Here is a 12,500-nt window from a genome sequence, read left to right on the forward strand (position 1 = left end):
CTCTCTCTCTCTCTCTCACACAAACATCTCTCTCTCTCACACACACTCTCACTCTCACTCAAACACATACACACACTCTCTCTCTCTCTCCACACAAACACGTTCTCTTCTCTCACTCTCACACACAAACACAATCTCTCTCTCTCACACAAACACATTCTCTCTCACTCTCATACACAAACACACTCTCACACACAAACACTCTCACTCACACAAACACACTCTCTCTTTCACTCTCACACACAAACACACTCTCTCTCTCACTCTCACACACAAACACACTCTCTCTCTCTCTCACAAACACATTCTCTCTCTCACTCTCACACACAAACACAATCTCTCTCTCTCTCTCTCACACACATTCTCTCTCTCACTCTCACACACAAACACAATCTCTCTCTCTCTCACTCACACAAACACTCTCTCTCACACAAACACTCTCTCTCACACAAACACACTCTCTCTTTCACTCTCACACACAAACACACTCTCTCTCACTCTCACACACAAACACAATCTCTCTCTCTCTCACTCACACAAACTCTCTCACACACACAAACACACGCTCTCTCACACACACACATGCGCTCTCACTCACACACACACGTGCTCTCTCTCACACACATGCTCTCTCTCTCACACACAGACGCACGTTCTGTCTCTCACACACAAACACACACTCTCTCTCTCACACACTCACTCTCTCTCTCTCACACACACTCTCTCTCTCACAAACACAATCTCTCTCTCTCACACACACACAAACACACACTCTCTCTCTCACACACACAAACACACTCTCTCTCTCTCTCTCACACACACAAACACAATCTCTTTCTCTCTCACACACACACAAACACACATGCCTTTGCTCTGTTTTCTAGAAGTTAACCTATTTTTAACGGCAGTTGATTAAAGTTCTGTTCTGATGCCACAGGTCTGATAGAAGATGGATTTACACAAGGACCCTATTATAAATGTCTCGTGGCTGAGGTTCCACCAGAACGAGCTTGTCGAGTTGACTGAATCAGTGTTTCATTCCCCGAGTCCCAGTTTGTTCTATTCTAAATTTTTGACTGATTGACAAATCAAACTCTCTCCTTCCCAGCCTCCCAGCATCCAAATTCCAGAGGCTTCGCATCAACAGAACTCTGCCCCGTATCCAAACACCCGCTGTGATCATCGAATTAAACTGGCTCCCGGTCCAGGGGCACGTCATTATAAAATTATCCTTATTTTCAAATCACCACATGGTGTGTCCCTCCCTCTCTCTGTAACCTCCTCCAACCGCTACAACCCTCCCTATCTCTGTAACCTCCTCCAGCCTCTCCCTATCTCTGTAACCTCCTCCAGCCCCTACACACTCCCTATCTCTGTAACCTCCTCCAGCCCCTACAACCCTCCCTATCTCTGTAACCTCCTCCAGCCCCCTACACCCCTCCCTATCTCTGTAACCTCCTCCAGCACCTACACCCTCCCTATCTCTGTAATCTCCTCCAGCACCTACACCCTCCCTATCTCTGTAACCTCCTCCAACAAATACAACCCCTCCCTATCTCTGTAACCTCCACCAGCCCATACACAACTCCCTATCTCTGTAACCTCCTCCAGCCCCTACACCCCTCCCTATCTCTGTAACCTCCTCCAGCCCCTACACCCCTCCCTATCTCTGTAACCTCCTCCAGCACTTACAACCCTCCCTATCTCTGTAACCTCCTCCAGCCCCTACACCCCTCCCTATCTCTGTAACCTCCTCCAGCCCCTACACCCCTCCCTATCTCTGTACCCTCCTCCAGCCCCTACACCCCTCCCTATCTCTGTAACCTCCTCCAGCCCCTACACCCCTCCCTATCTCTCTAACTTTCAGCTGCCTGGGGGGTCCTGAGCTCGGAATTCTTCCATTAAACCTCTCCGACTCCCTCTCTTTCCCACCTTCTCTAGCCACACTCTCCCTCTATCTCTCTCTCCCCCTCCTGTAAGATGCTCCTTAAAACCGACCTCTTTGACTTGGCCATGGGTCACCTTCTCTGTAGGGATTGGAGATTGATCGAATCCTGGGGAACCCAAGAACCAATTCCTGGAGGTGTGGGTGACACTGCGGAGTGGGAGATACACAGGAGCCCTCACCCTCTGTGATTACTGAATCTTATTTCTCTGCTTCCAGGCCACACCATCGTGGGTACGCCATGTATTTCTTCAGTTATAGCTCCTGGAAGGGCAGGGTGCTTTATCTGGAAGACCTCTCTGTTATGGAGGAGTTCCGAGGTGAGCATTTGCTGCAATATTCGTAGCCACGCTTGAGTTGTCAAGCGATGGTCTTCATTCACCCGGTCGCTGGGGTAAAACTGCCCCAGCTCATTTTCCAATGGTGGCTGCGGGATCTTTACACCCACTTCAGAGGAGAGCTGAGGGCCTCAGTTTAAAAACTTATTTCAAAGACAGCACCTCCGACAGTGCGGCACTCCCTCAGTACTGACCCTCCGACAGTGCGGCGCTCCCTCAGTGCTGACCCTCCGACAGTGCGGCGCTCCCTCAGTAATGACCCTCCAACAGTGCGGCACTCCCTCAGTACTGACCCTCCGACAGTGCGGCACTCCCTCAGTAATGACCCTCCGACAGTGCGGCACTCCCTCAGTAATGACCGTCCAACAGTGCGGTACTCCCTCAGTACTGACCCTCCGACAGTGCGGCACTCCCTCAGTACTGACCCTCCGACAATGCGGCGCTCCCTCAGTACTGACCCTACAACAGTGCGGTGCTCCCACAGCACTGACCCTCCGACAGTGCGGCGCGCCCACAGCACTGACACTCCGACAGTGCGGCACTCCCTCAGTACTGACCCTCCGACAGTGCGGCACTCCCTCAGCACTGACCCTCCGACAGTGCGGCACTCCCTCAGTACTGACCCTCCGACAGTGGGGCACTCCCTCAGTAATGACCCTCTGACAGTGCGGTGCTCCCACAGCACTGACCCTCTGACAGTGCGGCGCTGCCTCAGTACTGACTCTCCGACAGTGCGGCGCTCCCACAGCACTGACCCTCCGACAGTGCTGCGCTCCCTCAGTACTGACCCTCCGACAGTGCAGCACTCCCTCAGTACTGACCCTCCGACAGTGCGGCACTCCCTCAGTACTGACCCTCCGACAGTGCGGCGCTCCCACAGCACTGACCCTCCGACAGTGCGGCGCTCACTCAGCACTGACCCTCCGACAGTGCGGCGCTCCCTCAGCACTGACCCTCCGACAGTGCGGCACTCCCTCAGTAATGACCCTCCGACAGTGCGGCACTCCCTCAGTACTGACCCTCTGACCATGCAGCACTCCCTCAGTGCTGACCCTCCGACAGTGCGGCACTCCCTCAGTAATGACCCTCCGACAGTACGGCACTCCCTCAGTATTGACCCTCCTACAGTGCGGTGCTCCCTCAGTAATGACCGTCTGACAGTGCGGCACTCCCTCAGTACTGACCCTCCGACAGTGCGGCGTTCCCTCAGTACTGACGCTCCGACAGTGCGGCACTCCCTCAGTACTGACCCTCCGACAGTGCGGCACTCCCTCAGTACTGACCCTCCGACAGTGCGGCACTCCCTCAGTACTGACCCTCCAACAGTGCAGCGCTCCCTCAGTACTGACCCTCCGACAGTGCGGCACTCCCTCAGTAATGACCCTCCGACAGTGTGGCACTCCCTCAGTACTGACCCTCCGACAGTGCAGCACTCCCTCAGTACTGACCCTCCGACAGTGCAGCCCTCCCTCAGTACTGACCCTCCGACAGTGCGGCACTCCCTCAGCACTGACCCTCCGACAGTGCGGCACTCCCTCAGTACTGACCCTCCGACAGTGCGGCGCTCCCTCAGCACTGACCCTCCGACAGTGCGGCACTCCCTCAGTAATGACCCTCTGACAGTGCGGTGCTCCCACAGCACTGACCCTCCGACAGTGCGGCGCTGCCTCAGTACTGACCCTCCGACAGTGCGGCGCTCCCACAGCACTGACCCTCCGACAGTGCAGCGCTCACTCAGCACTGACCCTCCGACAGTGCGGCGCTCCCTCGGTACTGACCCTCCAACAGTGCGGCACTCCCTCAGTACTGACCCTCCGACAGTGCGGTACTCCATTCATACTGGCCCTCCAACAGTGCAGCGCTCCCTCAGTACTGACTCTCCGACAATGCGGCGCTCCCTCAGTACTGACCCTACAACAGTGCGGTGCTCCCACAGCACTGACCCTCCGACAGTGCGGCGCGCCCACAGCACTGACACTCCGACAGTGCGGCACTCCCTCAGTACTGACCGTCCGACAGTGCGGCACTCCCTCAGCACTGACCCTCCGACAGTGCGGCGCTCCCTCAGCACTGACCCTCCGACAGTGCGGCACTCCCTCAGTAATGACCCTCTGACAGTGCGGTGCTCCCACAGCACTGACCCTCCGACAGTGCGGCGCTGCCTCAGTACTGACCCTCCGACAGTGCGGCACTCCCTCAGTAATGACCCTCCGACAGTGCGGCACTCCCTCAGTACTGACCCTCTGACCATGCAGCACTCCCTCAGTGCTGACCCTCCGACAGTGCGGCACTCCCTCAGTAATGACCCTCCGACAGTACGGCACTCCCTCAGTACTGACCCTCCTACAGTGCGGTGCTCCCTCAGTAATGACCGTCTGACAGTGCGGCACTCCCTCAGTACTGACCCTCCGACAGTGCGGCGTTCCCTCAGTACTGACGCTCCGACAGTGCGGCACTCCCTCAGTACTGACCCTCCGACAGTGCGGCACTCCCTCAGTACTGACCCTCCGACAGTGCGGCACTCCCTCAGTACTGACCCACCGACAGTGCAGCGCTCCCTCAGTACTGACCCTCCGACAGTGCGGCACTCCCTCAGTAATGACCCCTCCGACAGTGCGGCACTCCCTCAGTACTGACCCTCCGACAGTGCAGAACTCCCTCAGTACTGACCCTCCGACAGTGCGGCCCTCCCTCAGTACTGACCCTCCGACAGTGCGGCACTCCCTCAGCACTGACCCTCCGACAGTGCGGCACTCCCTCAGCACTGACCCTCCGACAGTGCGGCGCTCCCTCAGCACTGACCCTCCGACAGTGCGGCACTCCCTCAGTAATGACCCTCTGACAGTGCGGTGCTCCCACAGCACTGACCCTCCGACAGTGCGGCGCTGCCTCAGTACTGACCCTCCGACAGTGCGGCACTCCCACAGCACTGACCCTCCGACAGTGCAGCGCTCACTCAGCACTGACCCTTCGACAGTGCGGCGCTCACTCAGCACTGACCCTCCGACAGTGCGGCGCTCCCTCAGCACTGACCCTCCGACAGTGCGGCACTCCCACAGCACTGACCCTCCGACAGTGCAGCACTCACTCAGCACTGACCCTTCGACAGTGCGGCGCTCACTCAGCACTGACCCTCCGACAGTGCGGCGCTCCCTCAGCACTGACCCTCCGACAGTGCGGCACTCCCTCAGTAATGACCCTCCGACAGTGCGGCACTCCCTCAGTACTGACCCACTGACCATGCAGCACTCCCTCAGTGCTGACCCTCCGACAGTGCGGCACTCCCTCAGTACTGACCCTCCGACAGTACAGCACTCCCTCAGTACTGACCCTCCTACAGTGCGGTGCTCCCTCAGTAATGACCGTCTGACAGTGCGGCACTCCCTCAGTACTGACTCTCCGACAGTGCGGCGCTCCCACAGCACTGACCCTCCGACAGTGCTGCGCTCCCTCAGTACTGACCCTCCGACAGTGCAGCACTCCCTCAGTACTGACCCTCCGACAGTGCGGCACTCCCTCAGTACTGACCCTCCGACAGTGCGGCGCTCCCACAGCACTGACCCTCCGACAGTGCGGCGCTCACTCAGCACTGACCCTCCGACAGTGCGGCGCTCCCTCAGCACTGACCCTCCGACAGTGCGGCACTCCCTCAGTACTGACCCTCCGACAGTGCGGCACTCCCTCAGTACTGACCCTCTGACCATGCAGCACTCCCTCAGTGCTGACCCTCCGACAGTGCGGCACTCCCTCAGTAATGACCCTCCGACAGTACGGCACTCCCTCAGTATTGACCCTCCTACAGTGCGGTGCTCCCTCAGTAATGACCGTCTGACAGTGCGGCACTCCCTCAGTACTGACCCTCCGACAGTGCGGCGTTCCCTCAGTACTGACGCTCCGACAGTGCGGCACTCCCTCAGTACTGACCCTCCGACAGTGCGGCACTCCCTCAGTACTGACCCTCCGACAGTGCGGCACTCCCTCAGTACTGACCCTCCAACAGTGCAGCGCTCCCTCAGTACTGACCCTCCGACAGTGCGGCACTCCCTCAGTAATGACCCTCCGACAGTGTGGCACTCCCTCAGTACTGACCCTCCGACAGTGCAGCACTCCCTCAGTACTGACCCTCCGACAGTGCAGCCCTCCCTCAGTACTGACCCTCCGACAGTGCGGCACTCCCTCAGCACTGACCCTCCGACAGTGCGGCACTCCCTCAGTACTGACCCTCCGACAGTGCGGCGCTCCCTCAGCACTGACCCTCCGACAGTGCGGCACTCCCTCAGTAATGACCCTCTGACAGTGCGGTGCTCCCACAGCACTGACCCTCCGACAGTGCGGCGCTGCCTCAGTACTGACCCTCCGACAGTGCGGCGCTCCCACAGCACTGACCCTCCGACAGTGCAGCGCTCACTCAGCACTGACCCTCCGACAGTGCGGCGCTCCCTCGGTACTGACCCTCCAACAGTGCGGCACTCCCTCAGTACTGACCCTCCGACAGTGTGGTACTCCATTCATACTGGCCCTCCAACAGTGCAGCGCTCCCTCAGTACTGACTCTCCGACAATGCGGCGCTCCCTCAGTACTGACCCTACAACAGTGCGGTGCTCCCACAGCACTGACCCTCCGACAGTGCGGCGCGCCCACAGCACTGACACTCCGACAGTGCGGCACTCCCTCAGTACTGACCCTCCGACAGTGCGGCACTCCCTCAGCACTGACCCTCCGACAGTGCGGCGCTCCCTCAGCACTGACCCTCCGACAGTGCGGCACTCCCTCAGTAATGACCCTCTGACAGTGCGGTGCTCCCACAGCACTGACCCTCCGACAGTGCGGCGCTGCCTCAGTACTGACCCTCCGACAGTGCGGCACTCCCTCAGTAATGACCCTCCGACAGTGCGGCACTCCCTCAGTACTGACCCTCTGACCATGCAGCACTCCCTCAGTGCTGACCCTCCGACAGTGCGGCACTCCCTCAGTAATGACCCTCCGACAGTACGGCACTCCCTCAGTACTGACCCTCCTACAGTGCGGTGCTCCCTCAGTAATGACCGTCTGACAGTGCGGCACTCCCTCAGTACTGACCCTCCGACAGTGCGGGCGTTCCCTCAGTACTGACGCTCCGACAGTGCGGCACTCCCTCAGTACTGACCCTCCGACAGTGCGGCACTCCCTCAGTACTGACCCTCCGACAGTGCGGCACTCCCTCAGTACTGACCCACCGACAGTGCAGCGCTCCCTCAGTACTGACCCCTCCGACAGTGCGGCACTCCCTCAGTAATGACCCTCCGACAGTGCGGCACTCCCTCAGTACTGACCCTCCGACAGTGCAGAACTCCCTCAGTACTGACCCTCCGACAGTGCGGGCCCTCCCTCAGTACTGACCCTCCGACAGTGCGGCACTCCCTCAGCACTGACCCTCCGACAGTGCGGCACTCCCTCAGCACTGACCCTCCGACAGTGCGGCGCTCCCTCAGCACTGACCCTCCGACAGTGCGGCACTCCCTCAGTAATGACCCTCTGACAGTGCGGTGCTCCCACAGCACTGACCCTCCGACAGTGCGGCGCTGCCTCAGTACTGACCCTCCGACAGTGCGGCACTCCCACAGCACTGACCCTCCGACAGTGCAGCGCTCACTCAGCACTGACCCTTCGACAGTGCGGCGCTCACTCAGCACTGACCCTCCGACAGTGCGGCGCTCCCTCAGCACTGACCCTCCGACAGTGCGGCACTCCCTCAGTAATGACCCTCCGACAGTGCGGCACTCCCTCAGTACTGACCCACTGACCATGCAGCACTCCCTCAGTGCTGACCCTCCGACAGTGCGGCACTCCCTCAGTACTGACCCTCCGACAGTACAGCACTCCCTCAGTACTGACCCTCCTACAGTGCGGTGCTCCCTCAGTAATGACCGTCTGACTGTGCGGCACTCCCTCAGTACTGACCCTCCGACAGTGCGGCGTTCCCTCAGTACTGACGCTCCGACAGTGCGGCACTCCCTCAGTACTGACCCTCCGACAGTGCGGCACTCCCTCAGTACTGACCCTCCGACAGTGCGGCACTCCCTCAGTACTGACCCACCGACAGTGCAGCGCTCCCTCAGTACTGACCCTCCGACAGTGCGGCACTCCCTCAGTAATGACCCTCCGACAGTGCGGCACTCCCTCAGTACTGACCCTCCGACAGTGCAGCACTCCCTCAGTACTGACCCCTCCGACAGTGCGGCCCTCCCTCAGTACTGACCCTCCGACAGTGCGGCGCTCCCTCAGTACTGACCCTCCGACAGTGCGACGCTCCCTCAGTACTGACCCTCCGACAGTGCGGCACTCCCTCAGTACTGACCCCTCCGACAGTGCGGCACTCCCTCAGTACTGACCCACCGACAGTGCGGCGCTCCCTCAGTACTGACCCTCCGACAGTGCGGCACTCCCTCAGTAATGACCCTCCGACAGTGCGGCACTCCCTCAGTACTGACCCTCCGACAGTGCGGCGCTCCCTCAGTACTGACCCTCCGACAGTGCGGCGCTCACTCAGCACTGACCCTCCAACCATGCATATCCCTGAGCCAACGCCACTTTTTATTTTCAATTTGCTATTTCCCGGGATGTGGGCATCACTGGCTAGGCCAGCAGTTGTTGTCCATCCCTAATCCCGGAGAGGTTTGCCGTTGGGGCCATTTCAGAGACAGCTACATGGCTGTGGGACTGGAGTCACTTGTTGGCCAGACAGGGTAAGGACGGCAGATTTCCCTCCTTTGGAAACGGGCAGCCGACTTGGCTGGAAAGCTACCCGATGTCCAGTGGAGGTCCCGGACTTCCTCACGGGCGAAGTTACCTTCTGTGTGCTCCAGGGCGCGGAATCGGGACTCCGTTTCTGCACAAGATTCGTGGAGGTAAATCAATGGATGTTCTGCGGTCCGGCCGGGTGTGCGCTGATACCACCTGACCCTCCCCCACCCCTCCACACCCATGCCCCGCGAACCCAATAACCCTCCACCGACTCAACTTAACTCAGCCAGGACAATAAGGAGCGAGATTTACTCTGTATCTAACCCCGTGCTGTACCTGTCCTGGGAGTGTTTGATGGGGACAGTGTAGAGGGAGTTTACTCTGTATCTAGCCCCGTGCTGTACCTGTCCTGGGAGTGTTTGATGGGGACAGTGTAGAGGAAGCTTTACTCTGTATCTAACCCCGTGCTGTACCTGTCCTGGGAGTGTTTGATGGGGACAGTGTAGAGGGAGCTTTACTCTGTATCTAACCCCGTGCTGTACCTGTCCTGGGAGTGTTTGATGGGGACAGCGTAGAGAGAGCTTTACTCTGTATCTAACCCCGTGCTGTACCTGTCCTGGGAGTGTTTGATGGGGAGGGTGTAGAGGGAGCTTTACTCTGTATCTAACCCCGTGCTGTACCTGTCCTGGGAGTGTTTGATGGGGACGGTGTAGAGGGAGATTTACTCTGTATCTAACCCCGTGCTGTACCTGTCCTGGGAGTGTTTGATGGGAACAGTTTAGAGGAAGCTTTACTCTGTATCTAACCCCGTGCTGTACCTGTCCTGGGAGTGTTTGATGGGGACAGTGTAGAGGGAGTTTACTCTGTATCTAACCCTGTGCTGTACCTGTCCTGGGAGTGTTTGATGGGGACAGTGTGGAGGGAGCTTTACTCTATATCTAACCCCGTGCTGTACCTATCCTGGGAGTGTTTGATGGGGACAGTATGAAGGGATGATTAAAGAGGTGATAATGATTCTGTTGATGAAGACAATGGGCACTGTTGCAAACTTTTACACGAGACACGTTAATTCTGTATTTTCCCCCAGATCGCCTTACAGAACAAGTGAAGCAGGCTGAACTTTGTCGTCCTGAATGAGAATAAGCCGAGTATTGACTTCTACCTCACGAAGGGAGCTGTGGACCTGACAGATTCTGAGGGGTGGCATCTGTTCAGATTCGATCAGGAGCAGATGGAATGGCTAGCAGGAGGAAAGGGGCAGAATGTTCCCACCTCTCCCTCTAAATAAGCGGGGCTAGTAGACAGAATTTCTTTTGCCCCTGTTTACCAGAGAAATCCGGGCGTCCCCTTTTAGAATGGGGGACCCCTATGTAAACGTGTCACACTGCAATCATAGCCTCCTGCCTGCGTGTGGCGCTACTGCCTAAATCACTGCGTGATCTGCTGTTACGCAATCAATGTGGACCTTTCACTGGAGAGCTCTGGGTAACCCCATACACCCTTAATATCATCAATAATCTGTTCATCACTGTGACTCATTCTTTTTAATAATCCTGAACACAAACCGATTTTTATCAATAATTAAATCTTATACCTTCCCACCACTATTGATTGAAGCGCAGGGAGTGTTACCCTGATGCCTGTATTCAGACCGCAACCAACATCATCAAAATGCTGGATCATCTGGGTGGCTATCACTTTGCTGTTTGTGGGATCTTGCTGTGCTTAAATCGGCAGCTGAGTCCCTCCGTTACAACAGTGATTGCTCTTGCAGTATGAGGGGCTGTGAAGTGACCTGGGGTGTTCCAAGGCTGTGAACGGCGCTACAACTCCCCCCTGCCCTCTGTCCTTCTCATTCATTCACTGAGCCATTGCCTGGGTTAGCAGATGGAGAATAGGGAGCTGATGGCGGACACGCGTCGAACAACCCCCTCCCAGAGCCTCAGTGTGTGTCAGCCATTACAGGGACCAGGACTGTGCGATGCCAAGTGTAAACGATTTCATGGTTCCTGTCTCCTTTGTATAAACACAGTCTGAATTCATCATAGTTCTTGTAAATACAGAACTGTTAACACCAGTAAACAAACGAGTACAGTAACAGCATTCCGCTCACAGTGAATTAGAATTTATCCAACATTTCCTACGATTCATCTTCTCCAGCCTACAACTCATCCTCCGTAGATAACGCCCCATAACTCCCATCCTATGATCCATCTTCCCCATCCTGCGCCCCATCTTCCCCATCCTATGAACCATGCCCGATAGCCTACAACCCATCTCACCATCCTACAACACATCTTCCCCATCCTATGATGCATTCCCTGTCGTCCACAACACATCTCCCCACCCTACGACCCATTTCCCCACCATACGATCGATCTCCTCCAGCCTCTACACCCCTCCCTATTTTTGTAACCTCCTCCAGTCCCTACACCCATCCCTATCTCTGTAACCTCCTCCAGTCCCTACACCCCTCCCTATCTCTGTAACCTCCTACAGCCCCTACACCCCTCCCTATCTCTGTAACCTCCTCCAGCCCCTACACCCCTCCCTATCTCCGTAACCTCCTCCAGCCTCTACACCCCTCCCTATTTTTGTAACCTCCTCCAGTCCCTACACCCATCCCTATCTCTGTAACCTCCTCCAGTCCCTACACCCCTCCCTATCTCTGTAACCTCCTCCAGCCCCTACACCCCTCCCTATCTCTGTAACCTCCTCCAGCCCCTACACCCCTCCCTATCTCCGTAACCTCCTCCAGCTCCTACACCCCTCCCTATCTCTGTAACCTCCTCCACCCCTACACCCCTCCCTATCTCCATAACCTCCTCCAGCTCCTACACCCCTCCCTATCTCTGTAACCTCCTCCAGCCCCTACACCCCTTCCTATCTCTGACATCTCCTCCAGCCCCTACACCGCTCCCTATCTCTGTCACCTCCTCCAGCCCCTATACCCCTCCCTATCTCTGTAACCTCCTCTAGCCCCCACACCTCTCCCTATCTCTGTAACCTGCTCCAGCCACTACACCCCTCCCTATCTCTGTAACCTCCTCCAGCCCCTACACCCCTCCCTATCTCTGTAACCTCCTCCAGCCCCTACACACCTCCCTATCTCTGTAACCTCCTCCAGCCCCTACACCCCTCCCTATCTCTGTAACCTCCTCCAGCCCCTACACCCCTCCCTATCTCTGTAACCTCCTCCAGCCCCTACACTCCTCCCTATCTCTGTAACCTCCTCCAGCCCCTACACCCCTCCCTATCTCTGTAACCTCCTCCAGCCCCTATACCCCTCCCTATCTCTGTAACCTCCTCCAGCCCCTACACCCCTCCCTATCTCTGTAACCTCCTCCAGCCCCTACACCCTTCCCTGTCTCTGTAAACTCCTCCTGGTGCATTTTCCACGGTAATGCCTCTCCCAGGCAGAGTCCACTTGCCTTCCAATCGGCACTCTCTTCTCGTGCAGTATAAATTGTTGTTTGTGGCATTTCTTGCGCAAC

General features: G+C 57.3%; 1 protein-coding gene across 1 annotated transcript; it reads left to right on the forward strand.

Annotated features, from left to right (window-relative positions):
• Window positions 1-937: 937 nt before the first annotated feature.
• On the forward strand, window positions 938-10,294 carry LOC121275241 (thialysine N-epsilon-acetyltransferase-like; the record flags this gene model as incomplete). The annotated part of the gene is made up of 5 exons (XM_041182664.1): window positions 938-1,017; window positions 2,034-2,083; window positions 2,165-2,265; window positions 9,129-9,192; window positions 10,120-10,294. Coding segments are annotated over 5 exons (470 nt in total), but the record flags the coding sequence as incomplete, so codon positions are not given.
• Between the last annotated feature and the right edge of the window lie 2,206 nt (window positions 10,295-12,500).

This window comes from Carcharodon carcharias, unplaced genomic scaffold (genome assembly GCF_017639515.1).
Source record: "Carcharodon carcharias isolate sCarCar2 unplaced genomic scaffold, sCarCar2.pri scaffold_997_ctg1, whole genome shotgun sequence".
Lineage (NCBI taxonomy): Eukaryota > Metazoa > Chordata > Chondrichthyes > Lamniformes > Lamnidae > Carcharodon > Carcharodon carcharias.